We start from the raw sequence: 27581 nt of genomic DNA on the forward strand, positions 1-27581 counted from the left end.
TCTGTACTCAATCCATTTCCAGTACATCCTTCCTGAGGACTGGTGCCCAGAACTGGACAGCATGCTCCAGGTGTGGCCGGACCAGAGTCTTGTAGAGCGGGAGAATTATCATTTTTTCTCTGGAGTTAATCCCCTTCTTAATGCATGCCAATATTCTATGTGCTTTGTTAGCAGCAGCTTGGCATTGCATGCCATTTCTGAGCCTGTCATCTACTAGGACCCCCAGGTCCTTTTCCATCCTAGATTCCCCCAGAGGTTCTCCCCCCAGTGTATAGATTACATTCATATTTTTTGCCACCCAAATGCATTATTTTACATTTTTCTACATTAAACCTCATTTGCCATGTAGTTGCCCACCCCATTAATTTGTTCAGATCTTCTTGCAAGGTTTCCACATCCTGCGAAGAAGTTATTGCCCTGCTTAGCTTAGTATTGTCTGCAAATACAGAGATTGAGCTGTTTACCCCATCCTCCATGTTGTTTATGAACAGATTAAATAGGATTGGTCCCAGCACAGAACCCTGGGGGACCCCACTTCCCACCCCTGACCATTTAGAGTTTTTCCCATTTATCACCACCCTCTGAACTCGCCCTTGTAGCCAGTTTTCAATCCATGTACTCACCTTATGGTCCATGCCAACAGACCTTATTTTGTACAGTAAACGTTTAAGGGGAACTGTGTCAAATGCTTTTGCAAAATCCAGATACACCAAGTCTATGGGCCTTCCATTATCTAGATGGCAACTCACCTCCTCATAGAAGGTTAATTAGACTGGTTTGGCAAGAACGATTCTTCATGAATCCATGCTGATTACTGTTAATGATACTGTTTTCATTGCTAAAATCCTGTTTATAGTCCCTTATCATCCCCTCCAAGAGCTTGCATACTATTGATGTTAGGCTAACTGGTCTGTAATTCCCAGGGATGTATTTTGGCCCTTTTTTAAATATTGGTGCTACATTGGCTTTTCTCCAATCAGCTGGTACCAGTCCAGTCAGTAGACTGTCAGTTAGCTTTTTACATCCTTGGTCTGCATGCCTTTTGATGACAATATGTCATATCATTTGTATGCTTTCTACACATTTTTCACTGAAAAACAAAATTAAAGAGTTTTAAAAAAGAAAGGCTTTCCTAACAAGTTGCTGCTTTTTTTTACATAATGCAAATTGTGTATATGGGATTGTTATTTTTTGGTTGAACTAAATGAAATTGTGTCTTTTTTCAACCTATGTAACTATGTAACTATGAAAATGAAAAGGCAAAAAAAAAAATAAATAAAAAATAGCAAAAAATAAATCAGCAAGGGCTTAAAAGTTTAAGACCCCTTTCACACTAGGGCCGCCCATGCCTTAGCGCTAAAGCGCAGCTCGTCTAGCAGTAATCTGGTTAGATTGCATTTTTTTATGACAATTCTAGACACAGACGTCTCTGATTTCTAGGAGTATCATTTAAGGCTCCATTCACACCTAAGCGAAGAAACAATGGCATCACAAACGCGTCCCGTGTTTTGCTGCGATTCCAGTACGTTCAGGTGTGAATGGAGCCTCACACAGGAGCTGCTGCAACCACTCCTGTGATACAGAGCAAGGCCCCTTTCACAGTGGCGTTCCGTCTGCTTTATCACTTCAATCACGTTTTTTCAAAGAAAAAAACTGATCAGTTTACATCAGATTTTCAACAGTATACATCCGTTTTTCATCAGTATTTCATCAGTTTTTACTTACATCCACTAGCTGGAGTCTTTAACCACTTGAGTCTTGGAGCCATTTTTTCAATGTTTAAAATTTTTTGGCTTACATGATTAAAAAAAAATTTTAGGCCTGAAGGTTACTTAAAATCCCTAAACGTTATAAATTTCCTGAAAGCGGACACCCTAGAGAATACATTTGTGGTAGTCCCAATTTTTTATGTCACATGATATTAGCACAACGGTTTATAAAATGCTAAATTTCAGTAAAAAATACACTAGTTAATTTTGGGGCACACAAACACAATAATTTACCAATTTTTTGGGGGGGTAAAATATAAAAGATGCTGCACTGAGTAAATAGATAACCAACCTGTCAAGCATTAAAATTGCGTGCACCCGTGAAACAGCGAAAAAACGTAAATACCCTATATTTTCCATAGGCAATGTTTTAAAAGCCCCTACAGGAGAAGGAGCTATTATTTGCACGCCACTAAAGTAAACAAAGGGGCAAAGTCACCAGGTGACATCACCCATGACCCCACCTCTTTTGTTTACTTCAGTGGCGATGCCAAATGACAGCTCCTTCTCCAGCGCTATAAAGGAAAGAAAAAAAAAGAGCCAGCAATTATATTTAAAGCCGGCAATGACAGTCAGCATCGGCAAGTGAGAGGGCCTGTCTGTGCACACTGCCCCCTCACTGTATACACTACTCTTCTCCTCTCCTGCCTCTCTCCTTGTATGCAGTACACACCGCACACTGTTCACTTTCTGTTGTTAGCAGGAATCCCCCCTGACAGCAGAGATGAGGTGGGTGCCGGCTCCTAACAACCAATGCAAAAATGGATGCAAAAACTGACCGTTTGTCCGTTTATCCTCTGCTCTGTTTTTTCTTTTTTTAAAATATCTTTATTTATAAAAAACATTTTTACATTTATTATTATCCAACATTTACACAACTGTTCTTATCTAACAGTATATTAACATACAATTCACTTATACCTATATTCATAAGTTTGATCCTGGCCATCTATTGACTAACTTTATCATTGTGTTAAATCCATGGCCAATAATCTACATTCTCTCATCCATTCATAACACCCCTCTCCATATTTACCCCATACAAACACCATATATTCCAACAACCACGAAAGAAAAAAGAAAAAATTATCCCACCCCTCCGTCTCCTCCCCCCCCCCCTCCCCTGTCACCCTTCATTTTATACATCCTATGTTTCCCCTAACAGGGACGATGATATTTTAAACTGTTCACACACTTCCCATGCTGTTATTAATTGTTTTTTTAAACCTTTTTCAATGCTCCGTTTTTTCAATGGAACAAAAATAGGGCTTTGATCTGTTTAAAAAAATGGCTGTGGATGGATACGGCTGTAAAGGGATGATCATCTGTTTACATCTGTTTGCCTATAGGAATGCACTGCTGTCCATTTTTCATCTGTCAACCGACGGATGAAAAAATAGGATTTTTATAACAGCTTACCTGTAAAACCCTTTTCTTGGAGTACATCATGGGACACAGAGCCATAGTTATTAACTTAATGGGTATATAGGCACCTTCAGGTGATGGACACTGGTATACCCAATACAGGAAGTTCACTCCCTATATAACCCCTCCTCCTACCAGGAGTACCTCAGTTTTTGTAGCAAAGCAATATATCTAAACCCCATCTGTGTCCCATGATGTACTCCAAGAAAAAGATTTTACAGGTAAGCTGTTATAAAAAATCTTTTTTTATTTATCGTACATCATGGGACACAGAGCCATAGTTATTAACTTAATGGGACGTCGCATAGCAATGCTATTTGAGGGGAGGGAGAGACAACCTGTAGGGTACCCCCAGACTTGAGGACCTATACTGCTGTCTGCAGCACACTGCGCCCAAAGGCGATATCCTCATACCTTCTTACATCTACCTGATAAAATTTGGTGAATGTATGTACTGAAGACCAAATTGCGGCCTTACAGATATAAGCCATGAAGGCCTGGTGACGCAATGCCCAAGAAGCACTAACCAACCTGGTAAAGGTGGAATCTTACCCCTTAAATCATAAGTCTGAATTATAACTTGCCGAATCCACTTAGCCACAGTGGATTTCGACGCTGCCTGTCCTTTCTTGGACCCTCTGGCAGTACAAATAAGACATCAGTCTTCCAAATCTGAGCAGTTGTCTTTAAATAGACTTTCACTACTCTCACCACATAAAGACAATGTAGTGACTTTTCTTCCCTGGAACATGGTTTTGGAAAAAACGACAATATCTTGGTTCAGGTGAAAACCTGAGACCACTTTTGGCAAAAAATCTGGACAAGGGAGCAACATCACTCTGTCCTCACGAATAATCAAGTATGGCTCTTTACAAGAAGGAGCAGCCAATTCCGAAACCCTCCTTGCTGAGGATATAGCAACCAAGAACACCAGCTTCTTTGTCAGAAGGACTAAGGGAATATGCCGTATCGGTTCAAATGGCTGTTTTTGTAACACTGACAAAACTAAGTTCAAGTCCCAAGGGTTCAAAGGTGATTTAACTGGTGGATTAATCCGCATCACCCTGGACTAAAGAATGTGACACAAGCGGTCTTTGAAATAAGACTGATAAAGCTGAGACTTGGCCCTTAATAGTACTCAAGGCCAACTTCATCTCCACCCCTAATTGTAGAAAAGCAAGAATTCTGCCTATGATATATCTCCAAGGGTGCCAACCCTTGGATTCGCACCAGGAAACATAAGCCCTCCAGACGCTATAATATATAGTAGCTGGCTTCCTTGCATTAATCAAAGTAGAGATAACTGACCCGGAAGCCCACGTTTCTTCAGAAAGTAGGTTTCAATAGCCAAGCCTTTAAATTTAGCATTCATAAGGTAGGATGGAATATTGGCCCCTGTGAAAGCTAGTCTGGCCGTAGTGGAAGGGACCATGATTCCTTCACTGCCATCTTTACGATTTCTGCATACCACGACCTTCTGGGCCATGCTGGTGCTACCAGAAATACCGGCTTTCTTTCCAGCTTGATCCTGCAAAGAAGTTGAGGCAGCAACTGAATAGAGGGAAATGCATAGATCAGTAAAAACTGATCCCACGGAGTCACCAACACATCTGTTCCGCATGCGAATGGATCCCTTGTCCTGGACACAAAGTTGACTAACTTCATGTTGAATCTTGATGCTAGAAGATCTATGTCCAGATTCCCCCATCTTTGACAAACAGCCCGAAAAATGTCGGGGTGAAGAGACCATTCCCCTGGGAATAACTTCTGGCGACTTAAGTAGTCTGCCTGCCAATTCTCTATTCCCGGAATGAAGGCTGCCAATAGGCACGGAACATTTCTTTCTGCCCAAGTTAGAATATGGTTCACCTTTGTCTGCGCTGTAAGACTCTTGGTGCCCTCTTGGTGATTGATATAGGCCACAGCTGTGGCATTGCCGGATTGGATCCTGACAGGACAATCCCGTAACCTGAAAGTCCAGGCCTTCAGAGCCAGACGCATTGCCCGAATCTCTTGGATATTGATGGACAAGGCTCTTTCGGTTCTTGACCACTGTCCTTTGACAGTTGTCTTCTCTAATGCTGCTCCCCAGCCTAAAAGGCTGGCATCTGTCATTACCACTTTCCAGATAACTGGTCTGAAAGATTTTCCCTTCAGCAGATTCTGGGTTAGTAACCACCAACTGAAGCTTTGTGACACCCTTGGGGACAGTCGCACTGGCAAGTCTAAAGCTTGAATCCAAGCAGACAGGATACTGTTTTGCAACATTCTGGGAACTGGGCATAGGGGACAGCTTCAAATGAAGCCACCATCTTTCCTAACAACCTCATGCAAAGGCGAATGGAGGGATCTCCTTTCGACCTGACAATCCGCACTAGCTCCCTTATGGAGATGATTTTTTCCTGAGACAGGAACACCTTTTTCAGGGCTGTGTCTATGATCAGACCCAAGTACTCCAGCCTTTTTAGTGGTTTTAAGGAAGATTTCTCTAGGTTGAGAATCCAACCCAGATTTTCCAGGTAGCTGGTTGTAATGCATAAGCTTTGCTCTAACTGAGCCACCGACTGGTCTATTAGCAACAGATCGTCTAGGTACACCAAAACTGTTATGCTCTGTGCCCTTAACCTGGCTAGAGGTGGGGCCAGCACTTTTGTGAACACCCGGGGTGCTGTAGCTAGCCCGAAGGGTAAGGCTACAAACTGAAAATGCTGCTGTACTACTTCGAACCACGAAACTTTTGGTGAGCGGGAAATATAGGGACATGTAGATATGCATCCCTGATGTCGATAGACGTCAGAAGTTCTCCTCCTTGTAGGATAGAAACTACTGACCTGATCGACTCCATGTGAAAGGAGCAGATCTTCATGAACTGATTTAGATTCTTTAGATCTAGAATGGATCTGACATCTCCATTTGGTTTTGGTACCATAAAGAGGTTTCAATAAAATCTCAAACCTTGCTCTTCTGTGGGGATCTGTATAATCACCCCTTGAGCCAGTAATCGTTCTAATGCCCGAAACAGAGATTGCCTTTTCTCTGGATCTTTGGGAATGTTTGATCTCAGAAAACGAGACCGTGTAAACTCTCGAAATTCTAGTTTGTATCCTAGAGACACTGTGGAGATGACCCATCTGTCCTGAATTTCCTCTTGCCAGACTTCTGGGTATTGCAGAAGTCTTCCCCCCCACTCTGGCGAGGGGGAGGGGGGGGGGGGCGCCTCTTCATAATGATGCTTTAGTATTCTGCTTTGTAGATTTCCAGCCCCAGGTCTTCTTCTGTGCCTGGGCCAAAAGAGTACTCCTCCCACTAGAAATCGTTTGGATGTATTTGTCCAAATTCTCCCCAAATAGTCGATCCCCATGAAAAAGGAAACTAGTCATAAGCCATTTGCAAGGTGCTTCGGCTGACCAATTTTTTAACCACAGGGTCCTATACATGTGTACTAGCACAAGCGCAAGGCAGGACGCCTGGTGTCTATGGCAAAACATAGCGCCCTTGGTAGTTCGGCCAAATCGCGGGCCTGTTGTGCAGGGACCTCTTTAAGGGCCTGTCTAAACTGGTCCTTTAGTGATTGACAGATGCCTATTGCCGCAACTGCAGGCTGTGTAACCGCACCTGCCAAAGAAAAAGAGGATTTTAACAGAAATTCCAATCTTTTATCAGTTGGATATTTAAGCACTTGTGCATTGTCTACTGGACCAGTTAGACTATTATTCACACTGGAAATTGCAGCGTTAAAGGGGTTGTAAAGGTAAAAATTTTTTCACCTTAATGCATTCTATGCATTAAGGTGAAAAAACTTTTGACAGTACCGCCGCCCCCAGGCCCCCCGTTTTACTTACCTGACGCCTCGAATCTTCGCTCCTCGTCCTCGTCAGCTTCATTGCAGCTCAGCCTGGTCGCTGATTGGCTGCAGTGGATGGATTGAAAGCAGCGCAGCCATTGGCTCGCGCTGCTGTCAATCACATCCGATGACGCGGCGCGCCGGGGGGCGGGGCCGAGTGATACAGCGAGCGGTATAGCCGCCGGCTGTATCACGGGAGCGAGCCCGCAAGCACTCACCACCGTGCGAGGGAGCTCGCATGAAGGTGGTAAATGCTTGCGGGGAGGAGCTGAAACAGCCGCCGAGGGACCCCAGAAGACCAGGTTCGGGGCCACTCTGTGCAGAACGAGCTGCACAGTGAAGGTAAGTATAACATGTTTGTTATTTAAAAAAAAAAAAAAAAAATAACTTTACAACCCCTTTAACTGCTTGTACCTTCCATCTTTTGGTGAATTGCTCCTCCATGGGATAGAGTGCTGTGAATCTCTTTGGAGGGAGAAAATGCTTATCTGGGTGATCCCATTCGGCATAAATAAGCTTTTCTAATAATGCATGTATAGGAAACGCATGAAAAGGTTGTGAAGGTTTTAAGGAACCTAAAGAAGAAACAGAACTATCAGCTGACTCTGCTAGAGTCATCTACCGTTGTTTCCTCCGCAGATGAGTAATCGGTTTGTCTTTCTTCCTGATCACTGAGGGTAACACCTCATTCTCTATCCACTGTTCCCTTGGTAAGGGGTCTGAGGTGGGGGAGGGGGATCTAACACACTTTCTATCCTTTTGGATAGAGGATGCGATTAAAGTCGCTAATGTTCCTTCTAGGCCCTGCAGGGTGGAGGAAAATGCATCTTCAGTCACGTATACAGGGGCTGAAATGCGAGAAGCAGTTGCACCACCAATTGGTCCCAATGACTTATCCCTGGCTTGCCATATCTGGTATCTCAGGCGAGGATGACAGTGTGGAGGTATGACTGGAGTTCCCAGCGCCTGGGGGTGGAATTTTTGGTACCTTTGTGGTGTCTTTTTTGGGAGCCATAGTGCTGAGCACAAAAAGCAGAGGCACTAAGTAAATGCACAACTCGCTGAGCAAAATAGTCTAGCAAAAGACAATGCTAATAAAGTTCAGCTTTAGTGTTGTTATAAATGTTATTTCCTGTACTGGAAATGCCTGCATCCCTTACTGTTAGCTGTGAGCGTCTGTCTCTTGTCCTCAGCGGCTGCACACGGCGCCGCGCCTTAGCCACACCCTTAAGCCACGCCCCCTCCGTCAATCACACACGTCCTCCCCTCTGTATAACTAGCCCTAGTCCACGCACACGCAGGCGGGCATTTGATACGCTCCTTGAGCTTAGTTTAAAAAAGTTCTGTGAGGAAAAAGGAAAAAATCCAATATATGAAAGCCGTTGCCGCCGCTGCACCTCCCGAGGGTGGGGGGAGTACAAGATACAGTTGTACCTCCCATCCACCAGGGGGAAATGTTCTGGATGAGGATCCCCCCTGGCTTGCTGAGACCACACATGTGCTGTTTAACTGGGACTTCTTCCCTTACCTTTTCCTCGCTGCAGGATACTGCTGTAACAGACAGATCCAAACTTCACCCATCACGGCGGGCTGCGTTAGCAAACCTTCAAGGACCGGGTACCTATTATAGGGGTTCCACTCCCTTGGACCTGTATAGCACCCTTCAGAAAAAAAACTTTAGGTAATGTAACATGACCAAAAAAGTCCTGGGTCCTGGGCCTACAAAGAGAGGCAAACCTCGTTCTTCTTATGCGAGGCCCGGGTACCATCCACCTTGGCCTCAGTGGCACTTTGGATTGTTCCGGTCTATGGAAGCTGTTTAAATCCAGCAGGGATCCCTCCAGCTTTGGAGCTCTTCAGAGCACATCTTCACTCGTGACCAACACCTTAGACACTAGGGGTGCAACGGATCGTCACCGATCCGTGATCCGAACGGTTCAGCCTGTTCGGATCGGCACACATGCTCTCCGCGGAGCGCGCTGCCGCCTTGGACTTAGGAAAGGCCGCGGCTTCGGCCTAGCTCCGGAGCGGCAACCATCTTGGTACACCCGGCGGACGTTTACCACATGATCGCTCCGTCAAATGACGGAGCGATCACTTGTAAACAAACCGGCGTCATGTCATGACCCTGGTTCCTCTCTCCCCTCTGTGTATTGATCTGTACAGTGGATAGGAGAGAAATCAGATGGCAGCAGTGCCAATACTCTGCCATACCGTGCCAATACTCTGCAATGCCCTACCAATACTCTGCAATACCCTGCCAATACTCTGCAATACCCTGCCAATACTCTGCAATACCCTGCCAATACTCTGCAATACCCTGCCAATACTCTGCAATACTCTGCTAATACTCTGCCAATACTCTGCCAATACTCTGCCAATACTCTGCCAATACTCTGCCAATACCCTGCCAATACCCTGCCAATACTCTGCCAATACTCTGCAATACCCTGCCAATACTCTGCAATACCCTGCCAATACCCTGCCAATACTCTGCAATACTCTGCAATACCCTGCTAATACTCTGCAATACTTTGCCAATACCTGCCAATACCCTGCCATACTCTGCCAATATTCTGCCAATACCCTGCAATACTCAGCCAATACTCTGCCAATACTCTGCAATACTCTGCCAATACTCTGATAATATATTATTACAGTGGTGGAGATTGCGGATATTACAGTGGGGGAGATGACGTGGATATTACAGTGGAGGAGATGACGTGGATATTACAGTGGGGGAGATTTTTTTTGTTGATCCGAAAATGACCGTGACTCCTGATCCAAGGAACGATCCGAACCGTGAGTTTTTTGATCCGTTGCACCCCTATTAGACACTGGTGAAAAAACTGAGGTACTCCTGGAAGGAGGAGGGGGTTATATAGGGAGTGAACTTCCTGTATTGGGTATACCAGTATCCATCACCTGAAGGTGCCTATATACCCATTAAGTTAATAACTATGGCTCTGTGTCCCATGATGTACGATAAAGAAACAGACATAAGGAACGCCCATGTGAAAGGGGCCCGAGTCTTAGCTGATATTTTTACAGCTGTAATTTGCTACCAATAGAGTACTGTGAGCTGAAGCCAGGCAAGAAGGGATTAGAGATACACCCCAGGAATTTTGTTGAAGTTTTTAAGACATATCTCCTACACCCAAACTCAGGATCTAGTTAATACACAAGAAAGATGCCATACACAACAAGGGGGTATCTAAATGACTAGAAACAACAAATGATTGGGCACTTAGATGACCCTTTGGTAAGTGTAATGCACTTCCATTGTTTAGTGCATGGAAAACAAGCTCCATATTAATGTCTGTAAACCAGCACAACACAGACCCAACTGGTATCAATAGCATTCCAAGGAAAATCAGACATAATGTTTCACCCTACTAAATATCTTGTAATGACAGTTCACATCTGCCAAGGTTTCCATCAGTAAATGTACATAGCTTACTCATGCAGAGAGTATTACATGATTGTACTAACAATCTATACATCGTTATAGCAATTCTAGAAAATAATCTCTAATTATAGCATCTCAATTATCTCACCAAGGTTGGAAAATTAAAGAAAATAATTAAAGTATAAAAACTTTTTTTTGTCTTTGGTTAGAATGCAGAGGGATTCGAACGCTTGTCAGTTTTTCCCGTTAGGGAGATTCACCCTTTATTTGTCCAGTATACTATTATCATTGAAGGTGACAGTAAAAGAAAACCCCACACTTTGGGTTGTCCCCAGAAAAGAAATAAAGGGGAAATCTTCCAATTGGGACACTAGTTCTGGTGATCTGGTGGTCCCCCAAAAATTCCCTTAATTTTCAGAGATTTCCTCTCACTTCCTGTTGGCTATGGGACAGGAGGTGAAGGGAATTCTCCGCAATGGGACACAGATGTTGCAAAAACCTAAAAGGGGTTATAACTCTTCCTTGCTCAATCCAAAATGTAAAAAAAAACCTTTGGTTATAGTTCTACTTTAAGCTAAATATATTAGTAAAATAGTTACTTCATTTCATTTTGCAATGCTGGCTAGTGATACAATGAGAGAATGGTAAGCAAACCTGTTACTTTGCATTATTAGGGATTTAACGTGGTTATAAACTCAGAAGGTTTTTACCTTAAAGTATTTTCTGCATTAACGTAAAAAAATCTTCCAATACCTGTTCCCCCCCACCCTATACACTTACCTGAGTCCTCTCTTAATCCAGCCCTGTGTCTGTCTGCAGCAGCACTGGTCTGTGTTCCTATTATCACAGCACAGATTGAGAGCAGCGGGAGCCATTGGCTCCTGCAGCTGTTAGTCAAATCCTGGCCGGTATGGCCGAATCCCACTGTGTGTGTTTATGGACATATACAGCCCTGTTGGGAGCGCACCCACATGTTGGGGGCACCCCCAAGGAGGGAGAAGCGGACAGCACTGGCAGGGGAATCCAGAAGAGGAGGTAAGGAGATGCATTGAGCAGGTAACTATATCTTTTTTTAATTTTACTAAACATAAAATAATAAAAAACATAGCCTTTACAATCACTTTAACTGAACACAAAGGCCCATGTGTACTAGACCTTATGTGTGCCTAAGCTCCTTTAGTATCTATCACAGAGAAACTGTTAAAACTATGCTTACTGCAATCTAAGCTGCAGACACAGATTTTAGACCTTAATTATATAGGTGGGTCATCACAGGCTTCTAATATTTGTATATGGGCGGTAAGAATATTATATTTTCTTTATTTCAATGTCCTCAGAATAGCCACTATTGTCAGCATCAGTTATATAATTTATTATCTAGAGATCCAACAAAGAACAGGCATCAAGTAAATTAGAACAACAAATTAAAAATCAAGTTTAGGTGGTCTAGATTTGTCAGATGAATGAAAGCTGGTCTGTGATTGGCTGCTGTAGATTACTGCAACTTGCTGTTTTCTACACCATGTTACATAGCAAGCTGAAAACTATACCTTGCCTTTTCAGCATCTGATAGGCATCCTTTATTTTGTTCTCTTCAGGAAGAGCCACTGTCCAACTATACAAAAGGCCCACCACTTTGCTCTTCACTTTCTCCGACACTCTGTCTCCCAAGTACTGAAATAAGAAACCAGGTTAGGAAGACTAATCTCAGATACTTTTTTCATATCTGTGGCTGTGTATAATGAACACAGAGAAACCAGTAAACTATAGATCAATGGCCAAACACTGACATTTTATCATAATGAAAGAACTGTCCAGCCCTTTACAACTGCAGGGCTGTGTCTAAAGCCCAATTCCAAGCTAATTTATTATTTTATTAAATAGTCCCACAGGCAGTGTTAACGAAAAAGAATCTTTGGTTGCAATACTCATCTTTATTTTGGAACTGTTCCCCAGTACCTCTTCTTGGCCACAAGATGTCCTCAGTCTTCCAGGTAGTTTGATGCCCAGTGTCAGTCAACCTGAAAGACTGAGAACTCTATTGTGAATGTTGGGTCTCATCGGCATCACAGATCCCTTCATTCAAGTGTATTAGGCAAGGCACATCTGTGCGGTGCGTTTTTTCCAGGTCATGTTTATGCGCATGCTTTAGCCACGTTTTCAGGTGCACTGCCATTAAACTCTATTAGAATGCACTGCACTGAAAACGTGAGTTCTAATAGAGTTTATTGACAGTGCACCTAAAAACGCATCTAGAACGTGCAAAAAAACATGATGCAGAAAAACATACCACAGAGATGTGAACCTGGCTTTAAAGCAAAGAGTGGCGCTGACAACCTCACACCATCATTATGGAGGACTGATCCTGTCGTAAGAAGACTGAAGGGGACCAAGCACATCACATGACCATACTGTACCAAAATATTTAAACATACACAGCAGATTAACTGTATCATACAAAGATCTAAATAAAGAACTTTATGAACGTTTTCCTTATGCACGTTTCTTGATTTAAATGCGTGGAATATATGCTTACAATCTGTATCATTATTATTGCACATTTATATTAAGTGGGCTTGTTTCCGTGGGGCTGAATATATGCGTATCTCCTATTGTGCTGGGAGCGTGCTGCGCAGCGTGCTTCCAGCACAAAGACCGGGATTTCACGAGAACCCCGGGGCCCGTACCAAAATCTGGAACACCGATTTTAGGTCACCTGATCACTGTGTAGCCTCTGATTGGCTACCATGGTGATCAGTCACTGTGAAGCCTGCCGCTGTGTTTCTCTCTCTGTGAACAGAGGAGAGAAAGATACATTGTATCTCACTCTTTCCTTGCAAAGAGAAAAGTGTGTGTAAAATAATAAATAAAAAATAAATACAAAATACCTAGATCAAGGTTTAATCTAGGTCAGTGCCAGGGTTAGTGGTTGAATCAAGTAAGGGCCAGTGTCAGTATATTTTGGGTAGGATTTATTTATTTTTTTAATTAGTATCAGTGTCAATGTCAGTGTGTTTTAGGTAGGACAAAAAAAAACAAAAAGCAAAATGCTCACCATTGTTTCTGGGCTGTACTACGGGTACAAACAACATACACATATGTGGTATTGCTGCGATCGTCAGGAGCAGGAGAATTTATTCTCCTGATTTTTTTTGTCCACTATGTAAAGTGGACACAGCCCACTGTTTTCTATGGGGCAGTCGGATGGAAACGGACTGCCTGTCCAATTCCATCCAATTTTCATCTGATCCGATCTGCCGGATGGATGAGGAACAAATCCCCATCCGTCTGTTTTTAGTGGAACAGATCCTCTGACATCTGCCACACCATAGAAAACATTGGGTGGTCAAATCGGGCCTGCCTTTAAAACACACACAGCAATGGATTTTATTTCCTACAGTGAAGAGGCTCTAACCCCTTGACACCTGTAATTTGTATATTAACTTGCTGTCACTGACAGCCTCAGTCTCCACTATGATTTGTCAGCTTTGACATAGTGATTACATTTAAGTTTAAAAGAGGAGCTCCAGTCTCTTAAGTGAAAATTAAAAGTCACAGTTTTTGTAGTGGCTGACTATTAATAAGCAGTTTTTAGTAAAATGAATGAAGTAGATGGGCTACAGCAGCAGAAGACCACACTGGGTGCCACTCCTGTCAGCTAAGAACAGGAAACTGAGGCTAAAATTCACACAGGCTCACCAAAATTAGTCAATAGAAGATTGGAAAAATGTTGCCTGGTCTGATGAGTCTCAATTTCAGCTACGACATTCAGATGGTAGGGTCAGAATTTGGTGTAAACAACATGAAAGCATGGATGCATCCTGCCTTGTATCAACGGTTCAGGCTGGTGGTGGTGGTGGTGCAATGATGTGGTGGATATTTTCTTGGCACACTTTGGGCCCCTTAGTAACAACTGAGCATCGTTTAAACGCCATGGCCTACTTGAGTATTGTTGCTGACCATGTCCATCCCTTTATGACTACAGTGTACCCATCTTCTGGTGGCTACTTCCAGCAGGATAATGCGCCATGTCACAAAGCTCAAATGATCTCACCACTGGACAATGAGGTCACTGTACTCAAATGGTCTCCACAGTCACCAGAACTCAATCCAAAAGAGCACCTTTGGGATGCGGTGGAACAGGAAATTGGCATCTTGGAAGTGCAGCCGACAAATCTGCAGCAACTGTGTGATGCTATCATATCAATATGGACCAAAATCTCTGAGCAATGTTTCCAACACCTTGTTGATTCTATGCCACGAAGAATGAAGGTGTACCTAATAAAGTGGTCGGTGAGTGTATAAATCATAACCATGGCAGAATCTATTTTATTGAACTCACCTTTGGAGACACAACTTTAATTAACTCATTCAAGAAGCGAAATTTCCCAACCTCACCATGGAATCTTCTCCCACAGTTCTTCATACATGCCTCCAGCACCTTAAGATAAACATTCTGGTAAACATATCTGTGTACTGTCATAAGCTGTACATGGACTAACACAATGAGAAAATGTAGAAAATTTGCACATGCTTCATAACATCTGTGGCACTGTCCGCATGGAGCTATTTGTTAATGCTATCTATGTAGCATACTTTGCCCAGACTCATTCAGGGCAAAGTGACATATTCTCTTGTAAGAGCAACCCCTCACCTACTGATACATAGCATCCCTGTGCTCCCAGCTATCCCAATCAGAGCCATAAGTCCAAACCCTGTGTAAGTTCCATGTCAGGTGGTGTTAGAGCTTACACAGGGTTGACTTCTGCCTACTCACATTACAGTGTTAAGGCTTGCCAAATGGCAGCTTAGGCCTGAGCAGATGTCCTGGTAGGAGGTCATACTTTGTCTTCAATACTTTGACTTACTGACCCAGTCTGTCACACCTCTCTCTCTGTTGAAGATCCTTAAAGCTCAGTCTTTGGCCTCCATCTCTCTGTCTGGCCTCCATTACCGCAATCATGCAGATAATAATTCCCAGATCTTCCTATCTACTCCTGATCTGGCTCCCTCTATCCTTTAAACTGTCATATGGTCGTACACCTATTTCCAGATAGATGTCTGACAAACAGCTAAAACTTAAGTTGGCCATGCACCCATAGATTTCTTTCATTCAGCCTGTGGGCTCACCAAAAGAAATCAAACAGATATCTCCATCCACACTAAACAGTGCATATAGAGTAATCTCCCATTGTAGCTACTGTATTCTGACAGCCTGCACCACCAGCTGTCAGAATATCTAAACAGTCAGGTGCAGGCGCTGTTTGACAATTGTTTACCCATTCAATTTTTCAAATGAAGAATGTCAGACAGGACCCCCCACTGATCGAAATTCCTCAGTGTATGGCCAGCCTTACACTTGTACATGCAAGAGGAATACTGCACACCAAAATGCAAAAAATATTCTTTCAGTTAGGACAAAGCTTCTACTCATACACCATTATATAGAAACATGAACTAATCCCACATGATCATTGACCCCTGCATTACTGAAACATATTCAATTCCATTATGCAATACAAAAATATATGATTAAAAAATTATTAAAAACATCTTTAAAACATAAGTTGTTATTCCAAAATTTGCATTAAAATGTGTATTGTAATACATAAAAAATAGATTTAAAAATGTAGAAATAAAATGCAGTATTAAAAAGGGATGCATGTAACAAATGCAATTTAGTTTCATAGTATGCCATCAAGTGGCAGAGATGATGAAGTACAGCCTGTTACGATATCTAGCTTAAACAAAACTCTTCCGCCTAATTGAAATTATTATGAATAGAAATAATTACAAACAGGCACCATACATAAGATATGCTCTATAACCATTTCAATACAGGGCACTTTCACCCCCTTCTTGCCCAGGACAATTTTCAGCTTTCAGCGCTGTCACACTTTAAATGACAATTGCGCGGTCTTGCTACACTGTACCCATATGAAACTTTTATCATTTTTTAGACAGACAGAGCTTTCTTTTGGTGGTATTCAATCACCACTGGGTTTTTACCACTTTAAGATTTGTTTTACTCGCAGTCATGAAGGGGGTTAAAGAGGTTACATCTGAACTGTGTTTATCAATAAACTGCTTAGACAGTAAAGTTAGCCCAATTTTCTTGTATAATGTGAAAGATGATGTTTCGCAGAGTAAATAGATACCTAACATGTCATGCTTTAAAATTGCGCACATTTGTGGAATGGTGCCAAACTTTGGTACTTAAAGCGGAGTTCCACCCAAAAGTGGAACTTCCGCTCATTGGATTCCTCAACCCCTCCGGTGTCACAGTTGGCACCTTTCAGGGGGGAGGGGGTACAGATACCTGTCTAAGACAGGTATCTGCACCCACTTCCGGGAATAGACTCCCATGGGAGTCACGGCTCCTCCCGCACTCCCCGGCTGTCTCCTGGGAAAGACACAGGTCCCAGGAGATAGCGGGGACCATTGAGAAAGCGCAGCGCGACTCGCGCATGCGCAGTAGGGAATCGGGAAGTGAAGCCGCAACGCTTCACTTCCTGATTCCCTCACTGAGAATGGCGGCGGCAGCACCCGAGGATCGAGGGACGGTTCGGTCTCGGGTGTCGACATCGCTGGACCCCGGGACAGGTGAGTGACCTTATTTTAAAAGTCAGCAGCTGCAGTATTTGCAGCTGCTGACATCTAAAAAAAAAATTTTCGCGGGACTCCCGCTTTAAAAATCTCCATAGGCGACGCTTTAACATTTTTTACAGGTTACCTATTTAGAGTTACAGAGGAGGTCTTAGGCTAAGATTATTGCTCTCGCTCTAAGATCGCGGCGATACCTCACATGTGTAATTTGAACGCCGTTTACATAGTTGCATAGTAGGTGAGGTTGAAAAAAGACACAAGTCCATCAAGTGCAACCTATGTGTGATTATGTGTCAGTATTACATTGTATATCCCTGTATGTTGCGTTCATTTAGGTGCTTATCTAATAGATTCTTGAAACTATCGATGCTCCCCGCTGAGACCACTGCCTGTGGAAGGGAATTCCACATCCTTGCCGCTCTTACAGTAAAGAACCCTCTACGTAGTTTAAGGTTAAACCTCTTTTCTTCTAATTTTAATGGGTGGCCACGAGTCTTGTTAAACTCTCTTCTGCGAAAAAGTTTTATTTCTATTGTAGGGTCACCAGTACGGTATTTGTATATTGAAATCATATCCCCTCTCAAGCGTCTCTTCTCCAGCGAGAATAAGTTCAGTGCTCGCAACCTTTCCTCATAACTAAGATCCTCCAGACCCTTTATTAGCTTTGTTGCCCTTCTTTGTACTCACTCCATTTCCAGCACATCCTTCCTGAGGACAGGTGCCCAGAACTAGACAGCATATTCCAGGTGCGGCATATGCGGGTGCGACTTACATGTGCGGTTGCTTCTGCGCACAAGCACACGGGGCGCTTTAAATATTTTTTTTATTGTTTATTTTACTTAAAATTATTTTTTTTTTTTTTACACTTTCTCTTTACATGTTTTTGATCACTTTTATTCCTAGTTCAAGGAATGTAAATATCCCTTGTAATAGGAATGGTGCGTGACAGGTCTTCTTTATGGAGAGATGTGGGGTCTATAAGAAAGGATTGAGATAAAAAAAAAAAAGGACAATCTCTTTCTTTCCAGCCGAGTTATCGGCTTTGCTTACTTCCGCCAGCCAGATGTGACGTCATAACGTCGCGCCCAGGCCTCTGAAGGTCATAGAGATGACTGGTCACCAGAAATCTCTATGATCAATGTCCGGCAGCAGCGGATTCTTTCTTTGGTTCGCTAATCGCACGGGCGAGCCCGGAGAAGCACCGGAGGGCGGCAGGAGGGGATGTCCCCTCCAGCTGCCTGTAAGAACGCTCAATTGGCTGAAATGCCGCTATGATTGTTCTTATGGTAAAGGGAATCGCCAGCTGTAAAAGATGATATCTGAATCATGCCTGTAGCTGTAGGCATCATTCAGATATCTCCACTCATATGACGTCCTTGGGCTGGAAGTAGTTAAACTTGTTGCGCTTTTTAAACACCTCAAACTTGTTGTGTTCTTCAAATCATTCTTAAATTCATCAGATCAGGCCACCTTCTTCCATTGCTCCATGGTCCAATCCTGATGCTCACAGGCCTATTGTAGGAGCTTTTGGCTATGGACACGGCTTAGCATGAGCACCTTGACAGGTCTGCGGCTATGCAACCCCATACACAACACACTGCAATGCACTGTGTTCTGACACCTGTCTATATTTTCTAAACAGCATTAACTTTTTCAACAATAGGAGCTATAGCAACTCTTCTATTGGATCTGGCTACACAGGACAGCCTTTGCTCCCCACATGCATAAATTACCTTTAAAGTATAACTATTTTGGATAAAGTCAGGGAGGGTTATAACCCCTATCAGATTTGTTTTCCCCATCTGTCTCCCATTGCTGAGATTTCCCTTCACTTCCTGTTCCATAGCCAAACGGGAAGTGAGAAAAAGATCCCTGCAAATTAAGGGAATTCTTTGGGGACCCCAGGTCATCAGAACTAGTGTCCCCCATTGGAACATTTGCCCTTTATTACTTTCCTGGGGACAACCCAAAATTTAGGATTTTTGTTGCCCTTTCACATGGGCACCTCCAGTGGACGGACTCCGCTTACTCAGCCGGGGATTGCCCTGCTGATCCACGCTGAGCAGGCGGATGACAGGTCCTTCTCCGCTCACTGTGCAGAGCGGAGATGGACAGAGTCCCGCTCTCCTCTATGGGGAAATTGAGTGAAAATGGACCGCATGTCCGCTTTTGCCCAATCATATCCGATCCGATCTGCCAGACGGATGGAAAATAGGACCACCATTCGCCTGGATTTGGCAGACAGGATCAGATAGCGGCTGATGTCAGCGGACATGTCACCAATGACATCCGCCGCTCCATAGGGGTGAATGGAGGATCCGATCAGGACCGCCTGAAAAATGACAGGACCTGATCGGAAAGCTCCTGTAAAAGGGGCCTTATGTTCACTTTCAATAATAATGGTAAACAGGACAAATATAGAGGGTGAATCCCCTTAACGGGGGGCACAGACAGCAATGCAAACTCACAAGCATTCTAATCCCTTTTCACTCTATCCAACACAAAAAAAAAATGTTGCCTTTAATTATATTTTAACTGCCAATAACCCTGTCGCTGATTTTCCTTCCTTCCAGTTTTGGTAGGTCCTGACCACTGTAGACCGGGAACATTCCACCAGAGCTTCAGTTTTGGAGATGCTCTGACCCAGTCATCTAGCCACTAAAATTTGACCCTTGTCAAAGTCGCTCAAATCCTAATGCCCCGTACACACGGTCGGACTTTGTTCGGACATTCCGACAACAAAATCCTAGGATTTTTTCCGACGGATGTTGGCTCAAACTTGTCTTGCATACACATGGTCATACAAAGTTGTCGGAAAATCCGATCGTTCTAAACGCGGTGACGTAAAACACGTACGTCGGGACTATAAACGGGGCAGTGGCCAATAGCTTTCATCTCTTTATTTATTCTGAGCATGCGTGGCACTTTGTCCGTCGGATTTGTGTACACACGATCGGAATTTCCGACAACGGATTTTGTTGTCGGAAAATTTTATATCCTGCTCTCAAACTTTGTGTGTCGGAAAATCCGATGGAAAATGTGTGATGGAGCCCACACACGGTCGGAATTTCTGACAACAAGGTCCTATCACACATTTTCCGTCGAAAAATCCGACCGTGTGTATGGGGCATTACACTTGCCCATTTTTTCTGCTATCAACACATCAACTTCAGGGACAGCATGTTTACTTCCTGCTTAATATATCTCACCCACTTTCAGATGCGATTGTAAGAAGATAATTCATGTTATTCACTTTACCTGTCACTGGTCATAATGTTATGGCTGATCAGTGTATGTGCAATCAGACAACTCATGAATTTCATGAATTAGTAACATATAAGAAAGTAATATGAATTTCGGTATAAAGGAAACTTGTCATGGGGAAAAAAAAAAAACAGAGGCTGCCATTACTAATATTTTCTTTTGAAAATTATAGTTGCCTGGGAGCCATAATAACTGCATTAAAGTGGAACTCCATCCAAAAGGGGCAGCTCCGCTTATTTGCCAACCCCCCCGCTACCATATTTGGCACCTTTCGGGGGGGAGTGGGTACCTGGTTTTGACAGGTACCGGCTTCCACTTCTGGGTGACTTCGCCGCAGTAAAGTCATCTAGAAGTTCGGCCTCCTCCTGCTTTCCCCACCGCCGGGCCATTAACAAAGCAGTAGGGAACCGTCTGTGAAGCCGCAAGGCTTCACTGACGATTTCCCTTACCTGAAATGGCAGTGGGCAGCACCCAAGCCGATTGAAAAATTGGCTTGGGTGAAGACACCGCTGGATTCGTGGACAGGTAAGTGTCCTAATATAAAGTCAGAAGCTACAGTTTTTGTACCTGCTGACTTTTAATTCTTTTTGACAAGCCTCTTTAACATTAATACTTAGAGTCAGTGACCTGGAACAAGTATGCAAGTAAAAAAATCTAACAGCATAATAGCCAAGCAACCAGTGTTAATTTTGACGTCAAATTTCGATTTCGTTTTAGTCTTTTGACTAAAATGCAGTTTTAGTCGTCATTAAGTCATCTGAATTGTTTTAGTCGTATTTTAGTCGACTAAAATCTCCAGTTCATTTTAGTCAACTAAACTCTAATGGGTTTAGTTAACCACTTGCTTACTGGGCACTTAAACCCCCCTCCTGCCCAGACCAATTTTCAGCTTTCAGCGCTGTCGCACTTTGAATGACAATTGCGCGGTCATGCTACACTGTACCCAAATGAAATTTTTATCATTTTTTTCCCACAAATAGAGCTTTCTTTTGGTGGTATTTGATCACCTCTGGGTTTTCTCTTTTTTGTTAAAAAAATGAAAAGACCGAAAATTTTGAAAAAAAATATAAAACAGTTTTATATTTGTTATAAAATTTTGCAAACAGTTTATTTTTCTCCTTCATTGATGTATGCTGATGAGGCTGCACTGATGGGCACTGATAGGCTGCACTGGTGGGCACTAAGAGGTGGCACTGATGGGCGGCACTGAAGGGCATTAATAGGTATCACTGAAGGGCACTAATAGGCGGCACTGATAGGTGGCAGTGATGGACAAGTGATGGGCACTGGTAGGTGACACTGATAGGCAGCATTGATGAGGCACTGATTGGCACCACTGGTGGGCATTGATAGGTGGCACTCGTGGGCATTGATAGTTGGCACTGATATACACTGGTGGGCACTGATATGCACAGTGTGGGCACTGGCAGGCGGCACTGGTGGGCACAGATGAGGCGGCTGTGCCTCTTCCTCTTTGGGACCAATGTCCCTTACACAGAAACTGGTGATTGGCTGTCAGCGTGAGATGAAAAAAAAACGGTTTACCGATCTTCTGTTTACATCACATGATCAGCTATCATTGGCTGACAGCTTATCACGTGGTAAGGGGCCGAGATCCTTACTCCGATCTGTGATCACCCGAGTCTCATTGACTCGGTGATCACAGGGCACAGGCAAAGTGGAGGACGTCTATTGCGGCCTCCTGGCAATGTAGGTCGGACGGGAACAGGTTAAATTGTAATGCCTTATTTAAGCATTTCTCTAGAATTCCTAAACTCATTACATACTCTTTAAAATAATGCATTACAATTTAACAAAACTAGGGATGCACCGAAATTTCAGCAAAAAGCCGAAAGAGAATTTTTGCCGATACCGAATGGGGTGGGGCTCCGCCCCCGCCCCTGGTGCCGCCTATCAGGGGGGCTTCCTATCATAGAACAGAGGAGAGCCGCCGCCTGTTTGATTACAGCGCCAGGAACATCACAGCTTTCATTTCAATAGCTGTGTGTTCCCCGCTGCGCGTTGTCACATACAGCCCCTCCCCCTTGTCTGGGCACTTTGATAGACAGATCACCTGTTCCAATGGGAGGGGTGATCTGTCTATCAAAGTACCCAGACAAAGGGGAGGGGCTGTATGTGACGGCGCGCAGCGGGGAACACACAGCTATTGAAATGAAAGCTGTGATGTTCCCGGCCCTGTAATCAAACAGGCGGCGACTCTCCTCTCCCTTCACTGGCTGCAATGGGGACACAGGCTGCAATGGGGACACTGGCTGCAATGGGGACACTGGCTGCACTACTGGGGACACTGGCTGCAATGGGGACACTGGCTGCACTACTGGGGACACAGGCTGCACTACTGGGGACACAGGCTGCACTACTGGGGACACAGGCTGCACTACTGGGGACACTGGCTGCACTACTGGGGACACAGGCTGCACTACTGGGGACACAGGCTGCACTACTGGGGACACTGGCTGCAATGGGGACACTAGCTGCAATGGGGACACTGACTGCACTACTGGGGACACTGGCTGCACTACTGGGGACACAGGCTGCACTACTGGGGACACAGACTGCACTACTGGGGACACAGGCTGCACTACTGGGGACACAGACTGCACTACCGGGGACACTGGATGGCTGCATCTGACAGGCACTGGTGAGGTTGGATTGATCTCTTGTATCATATCCGCAGTCTCTGACTCTCTGACCATGTCCCCAGTCTCTAACCATCTCCTGTACCATGTCCCCAGTCTCTGACCATCTCCTGTACCATCTTCTCAGTCTCTGACCATCTCCTGTACCATGTCTGCAGTCTGACCATCTCCTGTACCATGTCCCCAGTCTCCCATCATCTCCTGTACTATGTCTGCAGTCTCTGATCATCTCCTGTACTATGTCTGCAGTTTCTGATCATCTCCTGTACCATGTCTGCAGTCTCTGACCAGCTCCTGTACCATGTCTGCAGTCTCTGACCATCTCCTGTACTATGTCTGCAGTCTCTGACCATCTCCTGTACCATGTCTGCAGTCTCTGACCATCTCCTGTACTATGTCTGCAGTCTCTGACCATCTCTTGTACCATGTCTGCAGTCTCTGACCATCTCCTGTACCAAAAAACCCATTCGGTGCATCCCTAAACAAAACCCATTAGATTTTAGTCAACTAAAATGTACTGATTTCAATTTAGCTTTAGACATATAGTAGTCAACAAAAGAAATAGCCCGCAACTCCAAAATCCGCAATGACTGTGCCATTTTAGTTTTAGTCGTAATTTAGTCATCCAAATTGTTTGAGCCGTATTTTAGTCGACTAAAATAGTGTTAATTTAGTAGACAAAAATATTTCCAACGACAAAATTAACACTGCAAGCAACTAGCATTTTCTACCAAGAAGGTCAGCAGATAACCCTTCATACATGCCAGTTTTACTTTAATCCTAATAAAATAAATGATTTCTCTATAGCTAAATCCTTGCAATGTACTTACACCCGTATGTTAAACCCCCATCAATTATCAACACAAATTGTGAAACTTTATTTCCTCATGCAGTGGACACTAACAGTTTTTGACTGACACAACAAAATGCAGGACTTACTGTGAGTGCCTGCATAGCTTCCCATTCTTGTGGCGATTGGATTTTGTGAGCCAACAGTCTGACAGCAATCTGTGGCCTAGCAATAGGAAACACTGGTCAATGCAAAAGCAAAACTCTACCAGTCACAAATCCAGCAAAAACCATCAATATATTATAACAGTATCATGATTAAGGAAGGCAGTGTAAATTACAGTAGCCTCTTGCAAACAATTAGATTTTATCATTTTCATCATTATTTGATTACAATGAACTAAACTCTGATTGATTACTAAGGATTACAATAGGAGTTACCAATGTTTTTAAAACCGTGTTTTTCTAATGTCCATTGAGGCACACAGCTTGAGATGAACCCAGAGTTTGAGCTCCATCTACAGGAGAAAAGAACATGCGGCACTTAGAAAACTGAAGGCTGCCCCCTAGAGGCGATAAGCCATCCCACCTGCTCAGTATCACTTACTATCCTTAGCAGAATGGAGGTCTTTTCCTTTTTCATTTTCCACTAACAGCTACTAGTAGATGGCCTGGTATGTGGCCATACCAGGCCACATGCCCTAAACATGGGGGGTGGGTGCTTTTAGGCGCCCCCCACTTAAAGCACCTTGTCCCCATGTTGGACAAGGGCCTCATCCCTGGGCGGTGGTTGTGGGGGTCTGTGGGCTGGGGGCTTATCGGAATCTGGAAGCCCCCCTTAACAATAAAATCCCTACCAGACCCTTATCCGAGCATGCAGCCTGGCAGGTCAGGAAAGGAGGGGACAAGGGAGCACCCTCCCCCCCTCAAACCTCACCAGGCCACATGCTCTTAACATAGGGGGGTGCTTTGGGGGCCCAAAAGCACACACCCTTGTTAAAGGGGGCTTCCAGATTGTGATAAGCCCCCCACCTGCAGACCCCCACAACCACCAGCCAGGATTGAGGGGAAGAGGCTCGTGTCCCCATCAACATGTCCCCATTCTAACACTAACCTATCTAGCCCTGTAAAGAAGAAATCGCTATACATACCTTTTCTGAAGCTGCTCCGATCGATCAACTTGGTACATTCTGCCTGCCCATTAATGATTTGAATCTCGGCTGGTTCAGCAGGAACTGTCTGAGATTCAAGGCCCAAGTGGGGAATGCTAATGACACTCTTTTATGTGCAGAGGATGAGTAGAGTAGCGTATCCTGCATAATAAATACAAATTATGATACAAATGACCTGAGAAAAGTGTGTGGGCCGCTCAGGTTTGATAGGGAGGGGGTATGTAGACATTCGCAGCTGCTACTAGAGTGCTGACAGGGGATGGAGCCTGTACTGGCTCCTGCAAACGTTCAAGAAAGAAAGGGTGACCCCTGGAAGTCGCACGTCTATGGTGTCCTGCTGCAATGAATGGAGTGGCAACCTCAGCCTGGACTCCGACCAGGCCACGCAGCCAACGCGTTTCACTCAGCCCCTGGAGCTTAGTCATTAGTCCCCGTGACTAAGCTCCAGGGGCGGAGTGAAACGCATTAGTGGCGTGGCCTGGTCGGAGTCCAGGCTGAGGTTGCCACTCCATTCAGCAGCAGGACACCATAGATGTGCAACTTCCAGGGGTCACCCTTCCTTTCTTGAACCTTATGATACAACAAGCAAGGGAACATTAGAAAGTATTGTCATAGATTCCTTTCATGTAAGCATGTATGTAATGAAGATACAATTTACCTTCCCTTGCACATTGCAACAAGGATAACTATCTACTCCCCACTGCTGAAATGTTATGCCGCGTACACACGATTGGACATTCCGACAACAAAAGCCATGTTTTTTTTCCGACGGATGTTGGCTCAAACTTGTCTTGCATACACACGGTCACACTAATGCTGTCGGAAATTCCGATCGTCAAGAACGTGGTGACGTACAACACGTACGATGAGCCGAGAAAAATGAAGTTCATTAGTGCGGCTCCAAGCATGCATGGAATTTTGTGCGTCGGAAATGTCTACACACGATCAGAATTTACGCAAATGCATTTTGTTGTTGGAAAAGTTTAGATCCAGCTCTCAAAACTTTTTGTGTCGGAAATTCCGATGGAAAAAGTCCAATGGAGCCTACACACGGTCGGAATTTCCGACAACAAGCTCCGATCGCACATTTTCCGTCGGAAAGTCCGACAGTGTGTACACAGCATTAGGCTGTCCCACGATTTCTAAAGTATTTTACATGCCTAGACATTACAAATTAACAAACAGTACTGTGATTGTTCTGTGAAGAAAAATATCCGCAACACTGCTCTTATGTAGATTATCACATTAATATCACTTCCAATACAGAACACAGGATGTGTATCTTCATTATAAAATCATCACCACAACCTGCATTCTCATTTTCACACACATACCCCTCAAGCTCTTTATTTATCTGGTCACAGAAACTGATAATGTATTCCCAATCCTCCTGACGGTTACAAGGGTTTGTGGCTTTATCTGAAAAAGAAGAGAAGAAAATTACTACAGACCCATTTGTATTGTCATCTTCAGCCTTGGATCAATCACTGAACCCATCTATAGCTACATGTCACCTCTTCTCTATTGTACAGAAATCTATAAATAACATGGCTTGTGACTGACAGATATAGGTGGCTTTGGTATATTCTGCAGTGGAGGCAATTATCAGTGATAACATAATAACGTCAAGTCTCTAAAACATTCTTGGAAGCGATACCTATAAAATTCAAACCTGTCTTAGTAGTTCAAGGGATGATCAGGAAAAAATATATAGCTAGCATAGTCCTGCCCGTACAAATTTACAGCCTAGAGGGATTAGGGGTGGAAGGGAATAAAGCCCCCCATACATGGATCGAAATTCCGTGGTTCAGCACAGCACACAGGAACAGAGGTGAGGCTGTCAATCAACTGAAGGTCCCAACCCTGTCACCTTTTTTCTCTTGGTGTCAGAAAAACTTGTCAGAAGTGACTCATGCTAAAAGCAGAGGAATGAAGCAGCAGACAGAAATGACACTTGGTGCTCTGCATAGAGACAAGTACACACTATAGAGGGATATGCTTTGTTCATATTTCCTGCCTGTTGTTTACTTATAACCACTTTAAGTCAACAGGTACAGAGCAGAAACTAGGTTTACTCTTAAGCAACAAGCCTGGGACTATTGGAGTGTTTTCTATAGCATCTGTTGTTTCAGAGTGGAACGAAAAATGATATGATAGGCTAATTATATTGTTTTTTATTTAAAGTATGTTTAAGAATAAAAGAAAGAGTGATATTGGAAACCAGCAGGGACAAATATGTCTGACAACACCTTGACAGGCCTCATCAAGCTTTTTTGTGGCATTGGCGCAGTAAAGACTTCTTTCTAGCAAATTGGCCATGTAGCTCATTTTTGTTCAAGCATCGTTATATTGTGCTCCTTAAAAACAACCACACCGTCTTTTTCCAGAGCAGCCTGTATTTCTTCTGAGGTTACCTGTGGGTTTTTCTTTGTATCCCAAACAATTCCTGTGGCAGTTGTGGCTGCAATCTTTCATGGTCTATCTGACCATGGCTTGGTATCAAGAGGTCCCTGAATTTTTCACTTCTTAATAAGTGATTGAACAGTACTAATTGGTATATTTAAGGCTTTGGATATCTTTTAATATCCTTTTCCATCTTTATAAAGTTCTATTACCTTGTTATGCAGGTCTTTTGATAGTTCT

General features: G+C 43.7%; 1 protein-coding gene across 2 annotated transcripts in view; it reads right to left on the bottom strand.

Annotated features, from left to right (window-relative positions):
* The window catches only part of GGA3 (golgi associated, gamma adaptin ear containing, ARF binding protein 3), a 93090-nt gene that overhangs the window by 49299 nt on the left and 16210 nt on the right, over positions 1-27581 (bottom strand). For both annotated transcript variants that reach the window (XM_073608145.1, XM_073608144.1), the window contains exons 2-5: positions 26273-26357; positions 23917-23992; positions 14790-14888; positions 11998-12121 (exon numbers count right to left, since the gene is read on the bottom strand). In XM_073608145.1, the coding sequence (XP_073464246.1) occupies positions 11998-12121; positions 14790-14888; positions 23917-23992; positions 26273-26357 (384 nt within the window). The remainder of the gene's footprint in view (positions 1-11997; positions 12122-14789; positions 14889-23916; positions 23993-26272; positions 26358-27581) is intronic.

The sequence above is a fragment of the Aquarana catesbeiana genome, linkage group LG12 (genome assembly GCF_042186555.1).
Source record: "Aquarana catesbeiana isolate 2022-GZ linkage group LG12, ASM4218655v1, whole genome shotgun sequence".
NCBI classification, from domain to species: domain Eukaryota; kingdom Metazoa; phylum Chordata; class Amphibia; order Anura; family Ranidae; genus Aquarana; species Aquarana catesbeiana.